The sequence below is a fragment of the Prionailurus viverrinus genome, chromosome D2 (assembly GCF_022837055.1).
Source record: "Prionailurus viverrinus isolate Anna chromosome D2, UM_Priviv_1.0, whole genome shotgun sequence".
Lineage (NCBI taxonomy): Eukaryota > Metazoa > Chordata > Mammalia > Carnivora > Felidae > Prionailurus > Prionailurus viverrinus.
In genome coordinates this window covers 81,948,068-81,973,159 of record NC_062571.1, presented here as the reverse complement: position 1 = coordinate 81,973,159, position 25,092 = coordinate 81,948,068, and the positions used below count along the sequence as shown (strand labels likewise).

At 48.5% G+C, this 25,092-nt stretch overlaps 1 protein-coding gene across 7 annotated transcripts in view; it reads left to right on the top strand.

Moving 5' to 3' along the window:
- Nucleotides 1-25,092, top strand: part of DHX32 (DEAH-box helicase 32 (putative)) — a 58,833-nt gene that overhangs the window by 13,522 nt on the left and 20,219 nt on the right. For 3 of the 7 annotated variants that reach the window (XM_047824706.1, XM_047824707.1, XM_047824705.1), the window contains 5 exons: nt 1,294-1,380; nt 3,382-3,613; nt 6,428-6,951; nt 18,040-18,233; nt 21,916-22,288. In XM_047824706.1, the coding sequence (XP_047680662.1) occupies nt 6,670-6,951; nt 18,040-18,233; nt 21,916-22,288 (849 nt within the window). In that variant the 5' untranslated portion in view covers nt 1,294-1,380; nt 3,382-3,613; nt 6,428-6,669. Of the gene's footprint in view, nt 1-321; nt 510-1,293; nt 1,389-3,381; nt 3,614-6,427; nt 6,952-18,039; nt 18,234-21,915; nt 22,289-25,092 lie in introns of those variants that run through there. The other 4 variants (XM_047824710.1, XM_047824709.1, XM_047824708.1 and 1 more) reach the window with 3 other exon arrangements.

The following is a 25,092-nucleotide window of genomic DNA, read 5'->3' as shown; positions in this document are numbered from 1 at the left end:
GATCACAACCCCACTCTCCGTTCCATTCTGCCCTTTGCCTTCAACTGGCACCAGCTCTCCTACGACTTGATTCACTAACGACTTTAAGAAAATTATAATTTTTAGTATTAACAAATAGAGTAACATATCCAATTTAGGAGGAGAATTATAAAGAAAGCCAGAAGTGTAAAACATAAAAGTTTGGGTTAAGAAATGACCGGGTGAGTCTGGCCCGTGGCACTTAAAATAAAACGCCATCTCTGTAGCACATCGGGTCTCTGGTGACGTGGCCACGTCTCCTCTGTGAGCGCATCTGTACCAGAACCTTCTCTCTCCTTTCAGGTACCAGCCACATCCTCCTTGTTTTAGTTCCTTGACCATAAGACTAAGTCCGCGTGTCCCAGACCATCCGTGTTTCACACCCCGTGCTCTGCCTCGAGGGACGGTGAGCTCCCTGAGGACAGGACCCACACCTGCCTGTTGTCTCTGTGGCACCACTGTGTCTACAGGACAGACACTTGGGCCCCCAGGTACTGGCCGAATAAGTGAACGAAAGACCAAAAATCTAGGCGTGGAGGATGAGAAAACCTGAGGACAGGGCGAACCTTTTAGATCATGAATAGTACCTGTAATAAAACAGATGTTAGTCTTAAAAGTGGAAGATCCCTGAAGAACAGAAAGCGATTCGGTCATTATCTGCTCAGCCTCTAATCGCTAACTGAGCACCCACTGTATGTGGGCTCAGACTGTGGAAATTACCCGAGAGGGTAGGTAGCGCTCCGATAACAGTCTGAGTAGAGAGACTCAAAACGTGGGGAAAGGATAATAAGCACAGATGGTTGAGTAGTTTCCTAATCCAGAAGGACGTTGCTCCCCAGTACTGGTCATCTCCGGGAGCTCTGACGGTCAGGGGCCTGCCCCAAGCATGGTGTGCACCTCCATCACCACTCAGGGCAGCTTGGCGACTCTTCGGAAAGGCTCGAGAGAAACCCACCTTCGGTGTGGAAACAAGAGTTAACTGTGGCTTGGGTGTGTGATTCAAGGGAAAACCAAGAGCCCGTACAAACGTTTCAGTTTTGGAACCTGGGAATTCACCAGCATTTCGGGCCAGAGCTTTTAGAAACCCGGAAGCCTAGTGACAATCGCTTGTCACCAGCATCTCGGCGTGAAATGAAGGCCCAGGCACATGGGAGGAACCAGATCCTGAGGCGCTTTGAAGGACTTTGTCCCTGACACAACGTGGGGCAACTTGGGAAGCTGAACAAAAATATCTCTGAAGTGCTAACATGATTCACTCAACCAATATTTACACAGGCTTAGCATGCGGACTCTGCTGTAGACGGCCGTGAGCAAGAGAGACACAGCTCTGCTGAGTGGTGCTGGCCTTCCACCAGAAACGAGGTAAACAGGTACAAATACATACCTTGTTAGACGGTGGTGAGCATGAAGGGGCAAAAAACAAAGCAGGAAGAGAGGCTAGGAAGTGGGTCTGGGTCATGGGGGGGGGGGGTGGGTCAAAGTTTAGGGTGGCCGGTGAGCCCTCGCCGGGTGGGCGTGTGAGAAAACCTTCACGAAGAAAGGGTGGTAGCCGTGGGGACACCTGCGGAAAGGGCCTTTCAGAGAGAGGAGCAGCCACGACGTCCCCAGGCCCGCACACGTCAGGGTGTCCGAGGAACACGGAGGGGGCCACGGGGCTAGAAGTGGGGGGAGCGAGGGGGATGGTCGGAGATGAGGGCGGAGCCACCAGGCCCATCCGGAGCCACCGGAGCCACCAGGCCCATCAGTCCTGTTAAGTGTTTGGGGTTCTCCTTGGAGTCAGAGGAGCTGGGAAGCCGGTAGAGACTTTGAGCAGAGGAACCACGTGCTGACTTGAACGGGGTCGCTGCGACTGGGTTGAGGAGTGACAGCGGGGCCAAGGGTGCAGCCAGAAGGCCAGTCACGAGGCTGCTGTAGAGGCCCAGGTGACCAGCCGCTCACAGTGCTTGAGGCGTTTTGGAAGTAGCACTGACGGGATCGGGCGGTTGGGCAAGTCGCCGCAGTTAGTGGTAACTTACGAGCTGACAGTTGTGTGGGTTAGAAGTCCATCAAGGTCCTCACTGGGCTAAGGCCGAGGGACCAGCAGGGCTGTGTTCCTTTCTGGAGACTCTCGGAGAGAATCCACTTCCTTGTGAGCTTTCAGAGGCCACCCACGTCACTCCTTGGCTCGTGGCCCTCCCTCCATCTTCAAAGCCAGCAACACGGCATCCCTCTGGCCCTTCTTCCATAGTCCTGTCTCCCTCTGACTGTAACTGGGAGAGGTCGTCTGATTTCAGGACTCAAGGTGACCCTGGATTCACCAGGATGGGCTCCCTGTCTCGAGTCTGTAACTTCATGACGTCTTCACGAAGACGGCATGCAAAGTACGGATTTACAGGTTCCAGGGATTAGGGATTAGGATGTGCACATCTTTGCAGGCAGGGGAATTTGAGATAAAGAGAAATCGAGAATAACTTCAGCATTTTGGGTCTGAGCCATTGAAAGGGAGGAAGTCATCGAGAAGGGCAGGACCCGGTTTGTGGCTCTGGGGTGAACATCAGGAGCTCGGTTTAGGACGTGTTGAAATGCCTGTCAGATATCCAAGGTGGAGGTGACCAGTCGGTGGTTGAGCACAGGAGACTGAAGTTTAAGAGCCAGGATTAACAGGACCTATAAGTGAGAGTCCCCCACGTGTGGATGGCACTGAAGCCGTGAGACCGGATGAGACCACACTGGCCCTTTTAGATCTCCGTGAAGTCCTAAAGTTGTACATTTGAGAATTTGATCGGTGTGAGGAATATATATTTATAGTAAATTGAACACGGAGAAAAATGCAGAAGAGGAGCATTGAACTGTGAGACCTAAACCAGAGTTTCTCCGGACAGGTTTCACGACCTTGTTTTACTTAGCCCCTTGCAAACTTTATCTTTCCGTTTCTGTGAACTGTATTTCTAGAATTACTGCACCAGAGCCAAGCATCTGAATGACTAAGATGTAGCTCCTCTTACATCAACTTCTGATTCTTTGTTGTTGAGGTGGTTTCGTGTTACGTTAGGTCTGTAGTATTTTAATAAGTACTCGTTTAAAAGTTGTAATAGACTCACTTCAAAGGGCGGTCCTTGACAGATTATGCAGTCCCCAGTTTATAGGTAAGATAGCTTTGAAAAGGAGCAAACTACCAATCTTTCAGATTCTTTGGAGTGCAACATAGTTGCTACTGGCAACAGAACAATTTTTACTAAATTTTATTTTGAGTGGCACGTAACCTACCATATTTGTTTTCCCTTACTTAGGATGGTATTACTAAATTTGCCAAAGGCCAAAACATGGATCTCTTGTATGTGTATTTAATTATATCCCAGAAAATATTGACACGGCTCATGTCAGTTGCAGGATAAATGCAGAGAGGTGTCCTCCCTCTGGAAGACTCAGCCACTGCCCCGTCGAAATCCCGAACTCCGAACTACAGAGCGGCGAGAAGTGCATCTGAGCAGTGAAAATAGATGTCACAGACTTCATAGCTTTGCTCAGACTTACTGGAGTCAACATAGAACCCTTTGAGGACTCGACCTTACAGGTCTTCCTGTCAAACAAGACTAACTGGTTTCTAACATGCCAGGTAGGAGAGCAGGTTAGAAAAGCAGAGGGGGGGCTCACGGGGCAAGCTCACTGACCAAAGTGGGACGTGGGGACTGAATCTCTGCAGAAAAGTGGCTCTTCAGACCAGTAGTCTGGCCTTTGACCCGTGGACGCTTAAGGGAAGTCTGAGGACATCATTCTGTTTAGGAACTGACGTAATGGTGACCCTGAGTCATGAAGAGAAAGTTAGATCGTTTTAGTAGGCAGAGCTTTGGTTATCTGTTGCTGCAAGACGACAAACTACCCTGGAACGTAGTAGCTTCCAGGAGCGGTGACCCTGTGTTCCCTCTCACAATTCTTTGGGTGGACTGGGTTCCTGTGGGTGCTGCTTTTGCTGGCTGTTGTGTTGGCTGGGCCTGTGGGCATCTGGAGACCTGACTGGGCTGGAGCACTGTCCGTGGCTTACCCACATGACATGCCTGTGCTTTCTGTCAGCAGAAGCCCAGTTTTGGTCTCTTCCCGGTGGCCTTTTCACGTGGCTTGGGCGTCTCAGCCAATAACAGCCGGCTCCAACGGGGGTGATTCAGGCATGTGAATACCTTGGAAGTGGTTCAGCATCACTTGACTGCCTTCTTGTGACGGCAGAGATTCACGGGGCCAGCTCAGAGTAAAGGGAGAGGAAATCGAGTCCACCTCTCCAGGGGAGCAGGGGCAGAGCATCTGCCGCCATCTTGAATCCCCCGTGACAGAGAAGTGGGTGATAGAGCTGTACAGCGTATGTGTGGTGAAGGGGCGAGGGGACCCTGAGATCTCTAGAAAGATGACTCTTCAGAAAACTGGACTGTTCCCTGGGGGTTCGAAGCGCTCGATCCTTTATAAATGTGACTCTCAGTGCAAGATAATTTCATCTTTAAGGAGTATTGTAAAACTAAGAGAAGCATTTCAGGGGTGTATATCTGGTAAAAATAATAGCTGTGCTTTTTTTCTTTTTTGAAGTGAAACAGTTCAGAAATAGTACCTCCAACAATCATCGGTCATGGCAACAATTTAACTTACCTGTCAAATGAGAACCCCCTAGAAGGGATTCTAATCAGAATAAAGCAAAAGTTGAACATAAAACTAAATGTTAACTTCCCTTAAGCATTGGGATTTTCTGATTCTTGGATACCTTCTCAACGTTAGCTTGTCCTGTGATCTCAAGCCATCGTGTTTCTTGGATCTATTCTGTGCCACCCATGGGGGGGTGGCAAAGAGCTGGGCCGTTAATCCATGTTACATTTGTGTTATTACATCGTTGTAACTCCAGTTTAATTTGGAAACAATGGCTTCCAGAATGAATTTTGAAGAACTCTACCTTTGAGGAGCTCCAACATCCTTCCCCTCCCCCCCCCACCTCTGGTTATTAGTTTCTCCCTCTTTTGGCCTATTTTTGTGTGAGTTTTAAAACTCTTGGTCCTGACCCCAAACGTATCCTTATGTGTGTGTCTCATGGCTGGTTTATTAATGGAGGCCCTGAGAAGGCAGTCAGCAGGGGCTTGTGGAGTGTTTGACTGTTTCCCTGGAGCCTGGCTTGACCAGTGGGGAAGCCTTTTTTATTATGTAGGTTGAGGAGTTGGCCCTTTGAGCCCCAACAGTCTAAAGCAATAGTGAGGATAAATGGAGTGCTGTAAATAGAGTAATTTCACTGACAGTATCATGAACGGCATTTTATGCTCTGCTCTTTTTTTACTTGAGTTTTTCTGACTTTTTCGTGTGTTCACCTGCTTAATGTGAAAAGACGCTTATTTGCAGCAATGTTGATTTGGATTTTTTTAAAAATCACTCCTGACTGGAAGATCACTTACCTGACAGGTAGGGAATACGTTACTGGTGTCGATTTGTCCTGGCCGGGGGAGTTTCTCTTCTTTGTTTAAAATAAATGTTTTCTTTTTATTGCCTCTTGAGTCTGACATTTTGGGCTGCAGACCCTGGAACCTCAGGAAACAGGCTTGAGATTTCTGGTTCGCTTCCACAGACACGACCTTACTAATAAAAGCTAGTGATAGCCTCAAATGGAAAAAAAAAACAAAAGAAATCCACCTCCCTCGCCTGACATTGTCAACTGGCACAGGCAAATGGAAAATGAAGTTTTAAAAAAATACTCTCTTTTAAACTAGAAAGTTTCTTTTCTTTTTTTTAAATTTTTTTTTTAACATTTTTATTTATTTTTGACACAGAGAGAGACAGAGCATGAATGGGGGAGGGGCAGAGAGAGGAGGAGACACAGAATCGGAAGCAGGCTCCAGGCTCCGAGCCATCAGCCCAGAGCCCGACGCGGGGCTCGAACTCACGGACCGTGAGATCGTGACCTGAGCCGAAGTCGGACGCTCAACCGACTGAGCCACCCAGGCGCCCCTAAACTAGAAGGTTTCTTAATTAAAAAAAAAAAAAAAATAGAGACTGGTAACCAGTGTTAGGGGAACACCCCCTGGGCCCTGACAGTCTTCCCTGTCGCAGGGCCCAGCGTCTCTCGTAGTGGCGTTAGAGACCCTGTGGTGGGGCCTAACGGCCACCGCATCCCCTGGTTGCTGCTTTTGCTGTCAGGGCCTGCGATCGAGGTCAGGCCGAGAGCACGAGGTCCAGCTCACGTGGCACCGTCTCCAGGCCGGCGGGGAGGAAACCGCAGCTACCCCAACTTGAAGAGCGAGCCTTGAATTATTCCCCAGCTTTCAACTAGGCCACGGAAATGACAGACAGTAGCCAGTTCCCAGGAAAGAAGAACAAAAAACCAGTTAACGCTTTTGTTTTGAACACCGGTGCTTTTTCTCCTGAACACCTTGTGTCTGATTTTCCTTCTTTGTTTGTCTGTCGGTAGCGTGGTTTACTGACTGTCATTTAACGTGCTCAAGAGTGCTTCGTGAGCCGGGACCGTAGGGGACCCAGCGGAGGCGACCGGATGCAGACTTGAGGCACGCAACTTTCCAGACCGCGGACTGAAGTCTTGGCAGTTAGGACACCGGAGTCTGTGTCCGTGGACTTTGAACCCTGTTGGCGGTGGGTGATCGTCGGGGGAAGCCCATGTAGGATGCCAGCTGCTTGAGCTCCCTCTCGGACGAGATGGAAGAAAAAGAGCTGGAAGGTCCCAACTCTGCGTCCGAGAAGCGCTATTTCCCAGAATCCCTTGATTCCAGCGATGGGGATGAGGAGGGGGTTTTGGCCTGCGAGGACTTGGAACTTAACCCTTTTGATGGATTGCCTTATTCGTCACGTTATTACAAACTGCTAAAAGAAAGAGAGGATCTGCCAATATGGAAAGAAAAATACTCCTTTATGGAGAACCTGCTTCAAAATCAAATTGTGATCGTTTCAGGAGATGCTAAATGCGGCAAGAGCTCTCAGGTGAGTAGCCGCTACGAAATACCGTTTGCCTTATGTGGGGTACTTTTGTGTCACTTAAGTAATTATAGTGTCACAGCACGGTGTTCACTTTTAATAATAATCTGGTCGTCTAGGAATTTGTCCGTTTCTTCCAGGTTGTCCAGTTTGTTGGCATACAATTTTTCACAGTATCCTCTGATAATTGCTTGTAGTTCTGAGGGATTGGTTGTGACAAGTCCATTTTCGTTTGAGATTTTATCTATTTGTGATTTCTCTATTCTATCTGTTTCCTCTCTCTTTTCTTTTTGAGAAGCCTGGCTAGAGGCTTATCAATTTTGTTTCTTTTTTCAACAAACCAACTCTTCGTGTCATTGATCTCCTGCTCTTTTGAATTCTGTGTTGTTAATTTCTGCTCTGATCATCATTATTTCTCTTCTTCTGCCGGGTTTGGGGTTTCTTTGTTGTTCTGCTTCTAGTTCCTGTAGGTGTGCTGTTAGATTTTGTATTTGGGATTTTTCTTGTTTCTTGAGATAGGCCTGGATTGCAATGTAAACAAAACAAAACAAAACAGAACAAAACAAAACAAAACAAAGCATTAGCAATTCAGACACAGCAGTTGTGACTTACCTAGTTTTATTTATTAAAGCCAGCTGAATAACAGTTAATTATATATAGGTGTTGATTGTGTTTAGCATACCACAACATTTTCTCTAGAATGGTAGATAAAAATCCATTCAAATTGTTTCATTACATATCTTAAAAGATGTGATCAATGTTATTTGCTTGTCATAGACTTGGGGGTTAATTGCTCTGTTTCCATGTCCAGCAGTCTGATGATCGAGGCATTTGGACATGCTTATTGGTGAAGCAGGTTAAGCTCCAGAAATCCAACAGCACAAGAAAATTTTTATTTTCCAGACTATGAGAAATAAGGAAGTGGTCACATATCATCCTGGCCTGAGGTCATACATTTCGGGATCTATTAGGGTAAATAGTTCATGAAAAATGTATATTGTCCAGGCCGCTGTTCTGCTTGAACTTCTAGATTTGATTTTAGTGGTATCTATATTTTACCTTTAAATTATAAAGCAAGCAGTATTTCTGTTATAAAATTCATGCATGGATTCTTATGAAAAATGAGAATTAAAATAGACCATAAAGACGATCTGACAGTGGCCCAGAGGGATTGGATAATTTGTCTAACTAATGTCACATACTTTTCTGAGTTGGAATTATAAGAGGACTTTCTACAGTACATTGCCACATTCAGGTTGTTTGTTACCTTTGGGGCTTACTTGTTCTAACTTGAAGGGAGGAAGGCTGGACAATAGGTGGTTTTTCTTTAACCTAGCTGCCAATGTCAAGGGTTTGCTACGAACTGTTACTCGTTAGGGTGAGTTGTTGTTCCAATGAATGCTTTTGGCATGTCGGCAAGAAGCTCCTGCTGAAAACTGAGTGGGTGTAATATTCCAGGTTACTGTGGACAAATGGCAAGTTGAACATTATTTAAAATTGGGGGCACCTGGGTGGCTCAGTTGGTTAAGCGGCTGACTCTTGGTTTCGGCTCAGGTCATGATCTCACAGTTCTCAGGGTGAGTTCAAGCCCCGCATCGGGCTCTGCACAGAGCCTGCTTCTGATCCTCTGTCTCCCTCTTTCTCTCTCTCTCTCTCTCTCACAAAAGAAATAAACGTTAAAAAAATTGAAAAATGATTTAAAGTTGTTATTTTTCAATAGTTCAGATTTTTAGAATAAGTTTGCAAAAATAGGACAAGGATTTTCCACATGTTGTTTACCTAGCTTCCCCAGATGTTAATATTTCACCACATTTGCTTTACCATTCTCTCTCTCCCCATACACACCCACACCTACACACACGCTCACACACACATACACACCTACAGACACGCAGTTTTTATTCTGAACGCTTCCAACGTTGATGATACGAGGCCCTTTGCCTCCAAATCTTTCAGCAAATATTTACCAAAAACAGAGCACAGCCGCACTGTAATGATCCAAGTCAGGAATGTAAAATTGACATTTCATGATTCTCTAGTTTACAGACTTTCAAATCTCATCGATTTTCCCACTAATGTCCTTTATTTTTATTTATTTGTTTTTTTAAATATGAAATTTATTGTCAAATTGGTTTCCATACAACACCCAGGGCTCATCCCAACAGGTGCCCTCCTCGATGCCCATCACCCGCCCTCCCCTCCCCCCACCCCCCATCAACCCTCAGTTTGTTCTCAGTTTTTAAGAGTCTCTCATGGTTTGGCTCCCTCCCTCTCTCACCTCCTTTTTTTTTAATGTCCTTTATAGAAAAAAAAAAACATTTTTCCAGTCTAGAATCCAAAGTACATTGCACTCAATGGTCGTTTCTCTTTAACCACCTATAGTCTGAAAGGGCTCAGGTTTTCCTTGTCCTTCCTGACCTTGACATTTTGGAAGAGTGTCTTGTAGGACATCCCGCAGCCGGCGTCTGTCTGACGTTTCCTTAGGATTAAATTCCAGTTGTGCGTTTGCGGCAAGAAGACCGTGGAGGTGCTGTGGCAGCCTCCTCGATGCAGCCTCTGCGGAGGCATAACGGTTCTGTCCCTGATGCTAATGAAGTTTGGTGCCTCGGTAGGGTGGTGGCTGTCTTGTGCTTCGCTGTAAAGTCACCATCATTCCCCATCCTTGAGGAGGTGGGGAGATGCGGGGCGCCTGGGGGGCTCTGTCGGTTGAGCGTCTGACTGCAGCTCAGGTGATGGTCTCACAGTTGGTGAGTTTGAGCCCCGCATCGAGCTCTCTGCTGTCAGCACGGAGCCTGCTTCCGATCCTCTGTCCTCTGCTCGCTCTGCCCCTCCCCTGCTTGCTCGCTCTCTCAAAAATAAATAAAACAGAAAAAAAAAGAGCTGTGAGGAGGTTCTCGTACCCACTGCCTAATTGAAGAAGTAAAACACCATCGTTCTCAGAGGCTGCCTTCCCCATATTTTACCCTCTTTCCTCCACGGAGTAACTTGGATTCATTATTTCTTGCTTTTCTTTTTATAGACTTACCATATTTTTTGGTTATGAGCACTGTTATCCTGGTTAGCCAGTTTTCACTTTTTTTTAGATTTATTTATTTTTGATAGAGACAGAGCACAGGTGGGGGAGGGGCAGAGAGAGAGGGAGACACAGAATCCGAAGCGGGCTCCAGGCTCCGAGCCATCGGCACAGAGCCCGACGCGGGGCTCGAACTCACGGACCGCGAGATCGTGACCTGAGCCGAAGTCGGACGCTTAACCGACTGAGCCACCCAGGTGTCCCCAGGTTTCACTTGTAAAGGGACATATTATTGTGCTCTGACACCAGCCCGTCCTGCCCAGGTGTTACTGACATTCATCCACAACAGTGGCTCTCTAACTTGAGCCTATCAGACTCATCTGGAGGCTCCCTAAAACCCACCTGCCATTTCCCACCCTCCTGCCCCGCCTCAGTTTCTAGTCCAATAGGTGGGGGGAGGGGAGCTGGCACAGTTAGCAAACCTGCGGGTGATGTTGGCGGTCTCGAAACCGAGCTTTGAGAACCACAAATGATCCTGATGCTTTATGGCTGGGCTTCATTTGTTTTTCCCTTTGAGGGTTGCCCCTTGCCTGAATCTACTGCAGTTTATATATCCTTTCTCCTGATGATGGGCATTTGGGTTGCTTCCGGGGTTTTGCTTTTCCCAAGTGTTGTGATGAGCATTTTGCATAAGTCTTCTGTGAGATATTTTCAAGAGTTTTTACACAATGGAATTTTTAAAAAGTCAGTGTTTCACTTAAAAAAATGAAAGTGGGGCGCCCGGGTGGCTCAGTTGGTTGAGCGGCCAACTTCGGCTCAGGTCATGATCTCACAGTCCATGGGTTCGAGCCCCGCGTCAGGCTCTGTGCGGACAGCTCGGAGCCTGGAGCCCGCTTCGGATTCTGTGTCTCCCTCTCTCTCTGCCCCTCCCCTGCTCATGCTCTGTCTCTCTCTGTCTCAAAAATAAATAAAAACATTTAAAAATATGGAAGTAAAAGATACAGGAGGCAATTTGAGACCACGTAAAGTACGCTTCTTGTCACACGTGCACCTGCTGGTGTTACTATCCACAGATCACTCTTTGACAGTGGGACACTGGTGCCAGGTGCCAACCAAAGTGGTGACTTTTCTAATTCTGACATTCCTTCTACGTTTAGTATTCGGAATTCTTCTGTACAGCTAAACTTCCTCTTCGTTGTTTATCTGCTCATTTATTCATTTCAATGTGGGCTCAAATATTCTTTCCTTATTCAGTACCGAGCCCATTTATTTTGTTGCGCAGATTGTCCCCGACATGGCCTGCGGGATGACTTCTGCGTCCTTCTGACGGTCCCCATCATTCTTGGCGCGTTTCTTTGCTCTCTGGCCCCGTAACACGTGACAGGCCCATCTAGTGTGTTTTCTGTTCCAGTCTTAGAAATAGCCATTTTCGGGGCGCCTGGGTGGCTCCGTCGGTTGAGCGTCCGACTTCGGCTCAGGTCACGATCTCGCGGTCCACGAGTTCGAGCCCCGCGTCGGGCTCTGTGCCGACGGTTCGGAGCCCGGAGCCCGCTTCGGATTCTGTGTCTCCCTCTCTCTCTGTCTCTCCCCCACTCATGCTCTGTCTCTCTCTCAAAAATAAATAAACATTAAAAAAAAAAAAAAAGAAACAGCCATTTTCCTCAGGGAGCCCTGGTCCCTTTAGGTGGAGAACTGTACTTAGAAATCAAGATCTGAGCACCAAGTGGCATTGCCATCAGCTCGTCGTTGCTTCCAGGCCCCATCAGGTAACAGAGCTAGGAGGCAGGTGTGTGGGTATGTGTGCCACCTCCCCGTCTCCCCCTGTAACTGTTTCTCTGTCTGTAGCTCTATTTCTCTGCATTTCTCTCTATTTCCGTCTTTATTTCTGTCTCTCTGAGTCTCCAAAACCATGAATTTGTGCCGGTGCCTCTGATGCCAGTTCCAAAAGCACAGGGCTCGCTGTGGCCCGTCTTGCTGCCTCTGAATAACTCCCTTCTCTAACCTTGAGGAACCTGCCACGTGATCACGATACGTGGTATCGTTACTTGTTCAGTCCTGGAATGCACGCTCCGTGTAGTTTCAGAATTGCTTTAGCCCGCTCTTTTGGTTAGGAAAACACCAAATATATACCCGCTGAGTTTTCTTTTAGAATTTGCGACCGCTAAAGGCAAGACTTGTCACCCTACACCGTGGAATATGGTACGTCGATAGCTAGCAATGGTCTCTCGTGCTGTCTTCGACTTCTCAACCGTTTTCACAAATAATGCTTGTTTTCTGTTCATCGGGAAGTCGTTATGTATCTTGGGGTGAGAGAAATCTAAATAGATGGGAAAGTGGGCCTGTTCTAAACCAAATTACGTATCGGGAGCATCGGTTGTTTTCTCGGTTCTGGAAACAGCCCGGTTATTTTTGTTAGCTTCCAAGATGATTTTCTGGTTCCTCAGAGTTTCAGCCTTTCAAACAAGAGTTTGTCTTTAGACCCAAGCCTTCTAAAGAGGACCACAGACATTTTGCAGGGCCCAAAAAATTCCATCTCTCTCCGGTGCGGCTGGCGTTTTGTGACTGCCCGAGAGAAAATAGGACGACCTTTCATACATTTATAGGACCTTTTCCTATTGCCTTTTCTGGGGGCAGCTTTATGAGAAAGCCCGACAGAGAACGAAATATTTTTAGAACTGTCTCTTCTCTTTGCTTCTCGCTTTCTGGCTTTTGTCCTGAAATTTCCCAGGAAGTGGACGAGTTAGTGAGGGGAGTAAGCGTGATGTACCTGAGATTTAACCTAAATTCAGAAACTCTATGGTATAGAACATCTCCACCCCAGTAACTGAGCAAACTTGTCCACCATTTTCTGCTGGTACATTCTACCTGTGTTCACTCACCGTTGAGATACGTACAAATTATGGTATCCAGGGACGTGTGACATTTAATTCAGCGGGGGACCCACTCCTCAGTAGTGTGTCCCGACATGGTGGGTCCCCTGGGGCGGCCTTAGGAGCGTGCTCAGGGGTGGTCACTTTGCGGGAATGTTTCTGTAGGGATGCATACCTTGGGGTGAATCGGAGGTCCTCTAGGTGCCTTTCAACTCTGGGTCCCTATGATTCTGGCACTGGAATAAGAATGAGCGATCGGAGCCATGGCTCTGGCTGCGCCTTCCGTGGTCCTGCGGAGCAGAAGGGGAACCAGGCTGTCGCTGACAGGTGAGTGACATAACCTGAGGGCTCGGAGGCCTTCGGGACTAGGCTATATTAACAGGGGTAGAGCCGTGTCCAGCTCACTTCATTTCTGCATGTGTCCGTTCGATGAGGTGAGACCACCTCTGCCAGTGGATGGAAGGACAGCAAGTGCTCCACGGATGTAACTCACGTGGCTGTCTTCTCGCCACAGGGGCAGCCGTGGGCCCGCACACGGATGCCGCTGCCGCTGCTGTCCTGGGCCTGCCGGATCGGGCCCCCCGAGGACCCCGGGTCCCGGCTCTCCCAGGTCCAGCCACCGGCCTCCGCGCCTGCTGCCTGGAGAACAGAGTGCCTTTTCTTCCCTTTGTGACTTTGTACAGCATAGAAGTCCAGCTACTAACTTGCGTTGATGGAGCCTTGAGGTAGATTAGACTCTGGTTACCCAGAGGACTCCTTTCGCCTAGTCTCGTGCCGCACACGGGCCAGCGTCCCGGGGGTCTCCTTGCGGGCAGGAGACGAGAGCCGGGGACGCACGTTCTCACCGCGCACTGCGGCACTGATGGCCCACCACGCCCGTCCCAGAGGCGGCCCAGCCGGGCTCTGGGACAGAACGGAGACGTGCTTCCCGGCTCGGGCTTTCACACGTGTGGCACGTCACGCGGTCCGGGCAATGGCATTCAAAACCTGGGTTGAGGGAGTTTGAAACTGTTGTGCGGTGAGTTCGGAATGAAACTATCTGCAGTCATAATTTCTAGTAGGGCGAGTTTCTAGAGCAAATATATGAATTTGGGTGTTGTCTACTGCCCGCACTCCCAGATCAATCTGTAGATGGGTTTATTTTCTCTTCTTCTACTCATGTGTCAGAGGGGCAGTTTCCTATTTTGTTCACCAGGTTGCACAGCTTATGCCAAGTTCTAAAAGGATACTTAAGGCACACAGTGGCCTAGAACTCAGTGTTTCTCTCTGGAAGGAGTAAAGCCAAATGATGGATGGAAGGGTGCAGGTACTTAAGTGCTCCGAGTTCTGGCACTTGCAACTTAGATACGTTCTTAATACTGGGGGGGGGGGGGGGGGGGGGCGGGGGGGGTAGGGGGACTCTCTCCCACAGAGAAACAATAGAAGAGAGAAACGAAATCTCGAACAGGTGCATACTTCGCTGGTAAGAGGCTAAGGTATATTAGGACAAAGCCAAAGCCACTTCCCGAGGATCAGAATCCGGGCAGGAAGGGCACGGGGTTTATTGTAGGTGCGGGCGGCGGGCAGGCGTGACCTGTGAAGCGGTCTTCTTGGCGTCCCTTGAAATCATGAAATGCCCACAATTTGCTAAGGCACCAAACCTATCGATGAGCCCTAGCTGGCTTGGAGTGATCCAGAAGGTGTGTAGGACCAGAGAAATTGTACACAACGGGCCAGATGATTCCCTGTTTCCTTTCCCTCGGCGTGTCTGTCGCTCACTGCTGCTCCCTGCGTGTGGCTGTTCCCGAGGGGGCTGTGCGTGGTCCGCGGTCAGAGCCACGTTTGAAGGGGTTCCCTGCAATTAGCCACGACTTGTGTTCATCTAGTCACTTGGCCGTCTCTGCAAACATCCTTAGATTATGCACAGTGTGTGTGTGGTCAGTCTTGCACTCTTTTTTATTGTTTTGTTTGTTTGTTTGTTTGTTTTTAACATATATTTATTACGGAGAGACAGAGCATGAGCAGGGGAGGGGCAGAGAGAGAGGGAGACACAGAATCCGAAGCAGTCCAGGCTATCAGCACAGAGCCCGACGCGGGGCTCGAACTCACGAACCGTGAGATCACGACCTGAGCCGAAGTCGGACGCTTCACCGACTGAGCCACCCAGGCGCCCCGGATATTTGTTTCCTCTTATGCAGTTCGTCTGCTAGTGAGTACTGCTCAAGCTTCCTTTGCAGTTAACGTCCTTGGTTTTATTACTTCTCTCCCACGCTGAGTTCTGAGTCCAGGACTTTTCCCGTCCTTCAATTATGATGATACCCTTAACTAGCCATCCATCCAAATATTTATTATGTCTATTATGTGTCAGGTCCTCTGCTAAGTATTGGGGAAATTATGAACCACACATGTCCAGCTTAAGGATTCTCCAGTCTGGTGGAGAGACAAAAATTCAAACAACTGGTTTTAATACAGTTTTCACAAGAATGCTGTGTAGAGTCTCAGCTAGCGACCTGGAGAGTGGATCCCGACATGAAGGCAATCAGGTTTAAAAAAGTAAGGGTTTGGTAAGGACTTAAAAATTATTTGCTGGGGAATGAGGGAGACAGAAAATTGTATGTGAATTCCCTTTTAGGTGACCTGGGATGGTGAAGCAGTTCAAGGTAGAGTATACAGAAACGTGGGCTTTTGAAATATTTCGGGGGCACCTGGGTGGCTCAGTCAGTTAAGCATCCGACTCGTGATTTCAGCTCAGGTCACGATCTCACGGTTCATGGGATGGAGCCCCACCTCGGGCTCTGTGATGACAGCGCGGAGCCAGCTTGGGATTCTCTCTCCTTGTCTCTCTCTGCCTCTGCCCCCCTCGCCTTCTCTCTATTTCAAAAAAAAAAAAAAAAAAACACGAATTTTTTTTAATAAATACAAATAAAACATTTTTGGAAAGTATAAGGAATTTGTTTATTCATCAAAAATTTATTGAGTAAAATGACTTGCAATTCTTTGGTGACCAAGAGAGACAGCCTGTGGTCTCCCAGGGCTGGCTCATGGTCTAGCGGGGTGGGTGGACACCAGGAACAGCCCAGGAGCTGCAGGACATGTGAGCCATGTGTGGTCTTGGGTAGCACCCTAGAGGGTCTTCTGCCTCTGGGGGGCACGGGCACAGGAAGCATCGTGGAGAAAACGTCCCAGGAGCTTAGACTTGAAGGGTAATTCGTCTGTGCAAAACCCATTTTATGGAGAGGAAACTGAAGCTTAGAGAAATTGTGATTTACAAATAACCAACTAGCTGGGGCACCTGGATGGCTCAGTTGCAAGAGTACACGATGCCCGATCTTGAGGTCGTGAGTTTGAGTCCCATGCTGGGTGTAGAGATTACAAAACAAAAACAGAACAAACTAGTAGCAAACCAGACCTGGAATGGTGGCCTTTGGCCCCTGTAGTGCCTTGTTGTTTCCTCGTGTGCCTTGATTCTAGATTTCCTGAGGCTGGTACCTTAAACATTCATCTTCCATAGGACAGAGTGGGCACTGAACCCATTAACTACTGATTAGTTTTCGACCTGTTAACAAGGCTGACCCCTATCTTAAATGGGGGAAGTACACTTGCAGTGTTGACGGTTAGGGATTTGCAGTGCGCAGCAGTGGCTCATTTTGGAGTTACTGATGATTTCTGGCTAAGTGTCAAATTACAGTGAGGATTACAATCTAAGAGTTCTATGACGGGTCTAGTAAATAGCAAACCTCAAAATAATTAAACATGTGAAAACCTCTAAAGATCTTAGATCTATTTAAAAGCACTCTCAGAGTGGCGCCGGGGTGACAGTCAGTTGAGCGTCCAACTTCGGCTCGGGTCATGATCTTGCGGTCCGTGAGTTCAAGCCCCACGTTTGGGCTCTGTGCTGACGGCTCAGAGCCTGGAGCCTGTTTCAGATTCTGTGTCTCCCTCTCTCTGCCCCTCCCCTGCTCATGCTCTCTCTCTCTCTGTCTCAAAACTAAATAAATGTTAAAAAAAAAATTTAAAAACACTCTTAGAATGATCTGTTTTAAAAACACATGTCACGGGGCACCTGGGTGGCTCAGTCGGTGAAGCATCCAACTCTTGATTTTCAGCTCTGGTCATGATCTCATGGTTCAGAAGTTTTGAGCCCTGTGTTACTTCTGTGCTGACAGTGGGGAATCTGCCTGGGATTCTCTCTCCGCCCTTCCCCCTGCTGGTGCTCCCTTGCTCTCAAAGAGATAAACATTAAAAAGAAGAAAAAAACACGTAACAAAGTATTATTTATTGATAGCACCTCAGGTTATAGCGTACAGATGAAACCGTACTTTCTTTTTTATAAAATTTTTTTTTAACGCTTATTGTTTTTGACGGAGAGAGAGAGAGAGCGAGCATGAGCGGGGGAGGGGCAGAGAGAGAGAGGGAGACACAGAATCCGAAGCAGGCTCCAGGCTCTGAGCTGTCAGCACAGAGCCCGACGCGGGGCTCGAACTCACAGACCGCGAGATCATGAGCCGAGCCGAAGTCGGACGCTCAACTGACTGAGCCACCCAGGCGCCCCGAAACAGGTACTTTCTAGTATACTAATTCTCACACAAACGAACTTGATACGGTAAATGGATTTTTAGTGTAAACGACTCAGCAGCAGCGTCGGAATCGACTCTTTCCGAACCTGGATGGAGTGGTTGACTAGCCCCCCGGGCTCATTTACATTGTATATGATAAACGCTAGTGTACATTAGCGTCTCTTACCGGGGATATGTTGAGGCTTATTTGGTTATTTTGTTACGGCCATTTAGGTTTAAATGTAAATGCTTTAATTTGCGGTCACAGAGGTGCTATTTAATATTTCCATTGCTTAAGACGCAGTAGTCGATACCAGAAGCCATAGGTCTCATGGAGCTTTCTTGCAACTGGAAGAAAAATTAGTCTTTTCAGAAGCATAGCTGAGGTTGAAAATGTGTTTGTTTGTTTTTTAACTTTGCCTTTGATTTTTATGTTGTTTTTTTTTTTTTTTTCTCTTCTCCCCCCATCTGGAAGTGGTCAGACTCTCACAGCCCCTGCAACCTCGTGTTTGGTCCTAACTTTATTCAGTGATTTTCCAGGAATCACCCTGTGCCTCAGTGTCCCTAACCCGGGTGCGTGGCAGCCCGGCCGCACGCCCCGCGGGTTCCCTGGCGGAGCAGAGCGCGAGTTCCTTCCCGGAGGAGGCTGATCCCGTGTCCTCTTTCCCCGCTGAAGGTTCCCCAGTGGTGCGCCGAGTACTGCCTGTCCGTCCGCTACCAGCACGGGGGCGTGGTGTGCACGCAGGTCCGCCCCCAGAGCGCCGTGCAGCTCGCCCTGCGGGTGGCAGACGAGATGGACGTTAACATCGGGCACGAAGTCGGCTACGTGATCCCCTTTGAAAACTGCTGCGCCAGCGAGACCATCCTGAGGTCGGTGTCGGGGTGGGGGGTGGGGGGTCGCTCTGCTGTGCCCCCGCCTCCACTCCTCCCACGTCGCCCCGTAACCCGCGGGGGACGGCCACGACCTTGTTCGTTCGGACCCAGAGACCATCCGGCGTATGCTTCTCGAGCTCCTCCCCGGGACGGGTCGGTACCAGTTACCTGGGTTGACACAGTCCGTGTGGTTCTCTGTGTGCCCTGCGCTTGGCATGCCCACGCCTCTTCCGGGCGGGGCGGATTCCCTCCAGCCGCGAAGGGTCACCTCCTCCAGGAAGGCTTCCCTCCCGCTCCTGGACTGTCAGTTAGAAAGCTCGGTGCTTGCCGGACTCTCCTCGATTCCAGCCTTCCTCGTGGCAGGTTCGACCGGCGTTCTCCCGGCGAGTCTTCTCAGCAGCCACCACAAGTTGCGGGAGGGGGACCTCTCCTTATCTCTACTTATCGGGAGATACCCTCTGCCCCGGGGGCTCCAAGGGCTTGGCACACAGAGGAAAAGGGACAAGAGAAAGGATAAGTGGGGGGAGAGCCCTCCCCTGAGGCCGTGTTGCTCAAGGAGTTTTGCATCACAGCCCGCGTGGAAAGTAGTTGGCAGCACCTCAAGGACATGGTCAAGGCTGCTTGGCCATCCCGTGGGCTTGGGCCGAGCCAGGCGCGGCCTGGACGCTCCGAGGGCCGGGGAGACCAGTGTGCTGGGAACAGTGTATCTGCACACCTGTAACTCCTTTGTGGGGCCCACGGTGGGGGAAGATCTGCCCCAGCAGGGAGGGGGTACACGCGGTGCTCTGTGCCGTGCCGTGGTATGGGACAGCGGTCCCGGCGTGCTCCTCCTCGGACCCCCCAGCATCTCACATCAGCAAGTTTGCCAGTGGAAGGAAGGAGCGGTGCCCTCCCCGAGCCAGCCAGAGGGCCCTGAGCCTCCAGTGGAAGAGTCTGGGGACTTCTCCCGTTCAGAAAGCCCGTGTGACTCATTTGCGTGGTACTGAGCCGCTTCCCCTCAAGTGTTTATCTTCAAAAACAGAGGACGCGGGGCGTCAGGCTAGTGTTAAACCAGGACGGATCTTTCCGTCAACAGTGCTATGACTTGAACTTCTCGAAGATAGGCTCGTCACCTTCTGCTTTGATAGCCAGGGCCTCAAATGAGTACCTAGGCATAAACTCTATGATGCAAATGGTCTGTAAACGATACAGATGAAATAGGCAAAAACCTCCCTGCCGGTGGCAGACAGGGCAGGACCTACGTCCCCGAAAGAGTAAAGGGTCCCTGACCTTGGCAGATTGATTCTTTACCCTTCACATTTTGAAGTGGCCTTTCACATGCTCGCAGTAGTAATTAAAGGACAGCTCTGACTATATTCTAAAGTTAATGTATGTATTTTTATATCTTTAATGCCATCTGGACTCTGGAAACATTTTGGCAGGGACTCTCGGTGACAGTTACTTCCAAAATGAAGTATTACAGTATTTTTATCTTTTATGGATCAAGTGTAAATTTAATTAAGTTTTTTTTTTTTAAGAAAGCCATGGAGATAAATAATTTTGGAGAAATCGAACAATGTTGTCAGAGCAGGTGGAAGACCCATCTCCCCGTTTAAACGTCTATTATGTGTTGGGACGTAGCTTCTAGGGGATTATTTTATGGCAGAGCCCCCGCCCCCCAAGCATTCAATCCTGGCGGCCGCACGAAGAACTACAACTTATGTTGACATTTGTTTCGTTCTTAACGTGCATGTAGCATTCTTTCTGGAAAGTAGCTCTCGGCTGCAGGGGGGCTGAACTGCAGGTGTATCCCGGAGGTGGATGGGAGTTGGGGTCCCGCTTTGGCCCCCTTTTGCTGCCTTTGCTGGGGGCCCCGGCCCTTACATTGCCTTTTTATCCTCACTTGGCAGTTTTTCTTGTTGCTGGGAGACTGCTCTTTCTTTCCCACCCTGACGACCACCCCCTCCCCCGGCCCCCAGCCCCCAGCCGGTGCGGTGTCAGCAGATACTCTGATTTGTGGCTAACAGAGCGGGAGTGGCAGCAAAGAGGCCACAGCTAGTGCAAAGCCCCCTCTGATCAAAGAAAGCAATCCCCCATCTTCCCCCTCGATTTTCCGCGCTCTGAAAAGGAGGCCACGTGGCTGTCAAATGCGTGTCTCTGCCACTTGCTTACCTGAGCCCTGCACAAGCCACCGAACCTCTCTGTGCTTAAGCTTCCCCGTCCGTGAGATGGGGTGCCCGCTCTCCCTGTTCACAGGTGGGCTGCGGGGGCAAGACGAGCTCACGCGTGTGACCGACACGCGTAAGCCCCTTGTCCGTGTTCGCGACTTTCTCGTTACAAAGGTAAATTGGAACCAGATTCGTTTCCTTGGACATCTAATTCTAGCCATAATTTTTTTTTTTTTTCAACGTTTATTTATTTTTGGGACAGAGAGAGACAGAGCATGAACGGGGGAGGGGCAGAGAGAGAGGGAGACACAGAATCAGAAACAGGCTCCAGGCTCTGAGCCATCAGCCCAGAGCCTGACGCGGGGCTCGAACTCACAGACCGCGAGATCGTGACCTGGCTGAAGTCGGACGCTTAACCGACTGCGCCACCCAGGCGCCCCATAGCCATAATTTTTAATAAGCTCAGAGTGAATGGCTATTTGAATGAGAGGGTTTAAGGTTAACTACCGATTATGGAAGGCAAGGTCCTGTATTTGGTATGGTCTTTTCCACTTTGTTTGTAACCCCTTAGTATCTAATCTTTTAGGTAGGTAATAGACAACTTAGTAAATACAATCTTTATGCCTACCACTGTCTTCCCCCCTCCCCCACGTTATATGTAACAATTTAGTTCTTCTTTAGGCTTTTTTGGTGGCCCTTTTCGAAACCGTAGATATACCTAAATATTATATACCTAGAATAGTCTTTCTGAACTATGTATGAAGATGTTCTGTAGAATGACACATAAATTTCAAATATGGACCCTCTAGAACACAGGTTTTAAAAGAATTACTCAGATTTTCATTCAAGGTCAAATTCAATATATTTAATTTCAGAAACTACTAATAAAACTTTTCTAGATTTCATTTTTAGCCTTCAGGAGTTTTGTATTAGGAATTTAAATATAAACTGCATTTGATGAAACTTTAACAGTGTCCAAATATATATATATATATATATATATATTTTTTTTTTTTTTTTTAACATAGTCATCAGAACAGTGCTTTTTTAAGCACTGTATATGCGATCTTATGAACGCAAGGTAGGAAGTAGATCTCTGTGCTATAGGGAAAATCAAAGGTCCGTATAGCTTTAGGATTGAGCCTTAGTGTTCCTTTAGCATTATATAATCTGGAAGGCCAGGCTTTGCTGAGTCTAGTGGAGTTTTAAATAAATCCCCATCTTCCCCTTTTTATTTAAGCCTCGATGTTATGTACAAAACCCACACACTGCCTCCTCCTGGCGGGGAACATTTCTTCCTAGAAGATCGGTGCTTAGAGGAGGGAGTTTGCTGAGAAGGGGATAATTCATCTGACATGATGAGAGAGGCCTAGATTTAAATAACTTGCTTTTGGACGAGAGTCAGTAGTAACTTGTGATTCTATCACACTAACTCCTGAGTGAGTTAGGGGACGGCAAAGGCGTTTGTGGTGGCGGCAGGAGTCGTCTGGTGTCTCCCAAGGGCCGCTAACTTGACCGCCTCTTCTTTGTAGGTACTGCACCGACGGCATGTTGCAGAGGGAGATGATGTCCAGTCCGTTTCTGGGTAGCTACGGGGTCATCATCTTAGACGACGTCCACGAAAGAAGCATTGCCACGGATGTGTTACTTGGCCTTCTTAAGGACGTTTTAATGGCGAGACCCGAACTGAAGCTTATAATTAACTCCTCCCCTCACCTGATCAGCAGACTCATTTCTTACTACGGAAACGTGCCTCTCATAGAAGTGAAGAAGCAGCACCCCGTGGAGGTTGTGTACCTGAGCGGGGCCCAGAAGGAGTCTTTTGAGTCCATTTTACGCCTTATCTTTGAAATTCACCAGTCTGGTGAGAAGGGAGACATTGTGGTCTTTCTGGCCTGTGAACAAGTAAGTAATATTCTGACCTAAGGGCGGAGCTGGGTTACTTAGGGGGGAGCCTTTTGACCCTGTGGCGAGGCTGTTAATAATTAACGTACGGGTTTCAGTTTGCTGAGTCGCCGTTGAAACGCTTGCTTGTTTTAAATACTTGAGAAGACACGCAGGCAGGGTAAACACAACGTGTTCTGGAAGGAGAGCACGGAAGTGCTTCTGCAGTCCCAGGCGGTGAGGACAGAGGGCCCGGGGGGCGGCTTGGGGATCTCCAGCCCGTGGTCCCCAGAGCTCACCCGCTGACACCAGCCTCGGGCCGAGTGTCCGTCTGCCCCAGATGGTCTCGGGAGGGAAGATGCACGCCGACTCTCGTCATGCTCTCACTGTCTCCCGTGTGACCAGGGGCGTGTGCCGGAGACGAGGCCTCTACCCATCCCACAGATGTCCCTCCAGTGGTCACCGCAGTGTTAGCGGGAAAGTATAATGTCTAGCCCACCCAGAGGGCTCTCTCCCTGCACTGGGGTCCTTTTAAAAAAGGATGACAAAGATCTCACATGGATTCTGGAAAATGTGGTTTCAAAAGAGTAGTTAGAAATGTATCACCGAGGGGCGCCTGCGTGGCTCAGTCCGTGAAGCGTCCAACTCTTCGTTTCGGATCAAGTTATGATCTCCCGGTTTTTTTGAGTTCGACTCCCACGTGGGGCTCTGCGCTGCTTGGGATTCTCTCTCTCTCCTTCTCTCTCTGCCCCTCCCCTACTCATGCTGCCTGTCTCTCAAATAAACTTTATTACTTAAAAAAAATTTTTTTAACGTTTATTTATTTTTGAGAAAGAGACAGAGCTTGAGCGGGGGAGGAGCAGAGAGAGAGAGGGAGACACAGAATCGGAAGCAGGCTCCAGGCTCTGAGCTGTCGGCACAGAGCCTGACGCGGGGCTCGAACTCACAGACTGCAAACTCATGACCTGAGCTGAAGTCGGACGCTTAACCGACTGTGCCACCCAGGTGCCCCAAATAAATAAACCATAAAAAAAAAAAAAGAAAAAGAAAGAAATGTGTAACTGAGTCTTTGCTACTGCTTTTATGTGGTCAAGGTGCCATCAGGCTTGCAGTGGATTTGGGTTTTGTTTTTATTTGTGGCTATGCCCCGACCCTACTTCCCCTGTAGTATTCTGTTGGCTGAACCTAGAAGCCCCCAGAATCTCAAGGATTATCTCTTTCTTCTTAAGGACTAATTTCCTGGTCTTTTTTTCCTGCTCATCATCTTAGTAAAAGTGCTACTTTTTAGCAGACCATGACCCAAATACGTAGTGATTCCAGTGATTAAGCAGAAACCACAAAGGGAAAGGGAGATTGTTTGATGTTGGCCGAGGCACCAGCTGAGCAAAGACAAGTGTCTCAGCTCTCCCTCAGAGCCTTAAGTACTCACTTCTTTCAAAAATACTTGTAAAGTATTTATGCGGCTTGATGTTCAAAGCATAAAGGACGACGGGCCCTCCCAGCTTCGGGAACTTCAGACAGCCTTCTCACAACGTAGATTTTACCTGCTTCCATAAAGAAAGTAATTCAGAATCTCAAATATATAACTACCATAGAGTTAGTGATTTTTCATGTATGGACTATAGGAGGTCTTCTCCCTATTATAGCGATTTATTCTGTGATCATTTCCTAAGCCTGCATGATTCAAGAAAGTCCCGAGGAGAGTGGTAAGATGAACAGGCGGCCAGGGGAAGGATCCATGAGGACGGTTACAGGTTCTCAGTGTAACCGGGCGAAGCCTGAGGAAGGGAAGATTGGCAGAATGAATGGTCAGTCACCAGGTGAAAAAGAAGACATGAGTTTCTGGGCGGGAGGGAGAAAGGATAATCAAGACTGATAGAATGAGTAGTCTTTCAAGTCAGAGTAGACAAAAATTCCAAAATGGATTTTAGGAAAACAAACTTGTCGCGTGCAGATCTTACGGTTCCGAGCCTCTGGGAGCGAGGCCACGATGGTGGGCAGGTGCCGCGGGTCTGACCTGGGGCCAGCCCTGGAACCCGTGAGCCAGGCTCCTCCTGGTGCACCGGCTCACGGCAGGTCTGGGTCGCCAGCGTCCCGCTGGCTTCAGCAAACCTCTGCGGGGACCAGCTTTCTCTCCCAGTCCAGCTCCACCTTCCACAGCTGGCATTGGGCTCGCTTGTCCCCGTGTCCCACCTAACAGGCTGGACGCAGTTCAGTCCCCTGCCGGACTTTTCCCTTTTCTTCTTTACCACGTCTGCCAGGATTAAGGTACGCCTCTCCCTCTCCTGTGGTCTCGCAGTTTCTCTCTTCGACAAATGTGCCTTGCTCTGAAATCCATGTTAGCCGCTGTTGGTCACACCCCCACCCCCCATACTATTTGAAACTTTCTTGATTTCCATATAAAACGTTAAAACCTGCCACAGCAGTTAAATGTCCCGTGAAAGCAAATCCAAGCAGTTCAGTACATTAACAGAAATGCACTGTCATTTTTTAAGAGATACATTTTTTTTAATTTTAAGAATCTTTGAATGTTTATTTTGAGAGAGAGTGCAAGCAGGGGAGGGGAAGAGAGGGGGGGGGAAGAGAGAGAGAGAGAGAGAGAGAGAGAGAGAGAGAGAGAATCCCAAGCAGGCTCTGTGCTGTCAGTACAGCGCCCCACACAGGGCTCGATCCTACAAACTGTGAGATCATGACCTGAGCCAAAATCAAGAATCAGACACTTAACCAACTGAGCCCTCCAGGTGCCCTTTGAGAGATACATTTTATTTATTTTATTTTATTTTATTTTATTTTATTTTATTTTATTTTATTTTATTTATTTTATT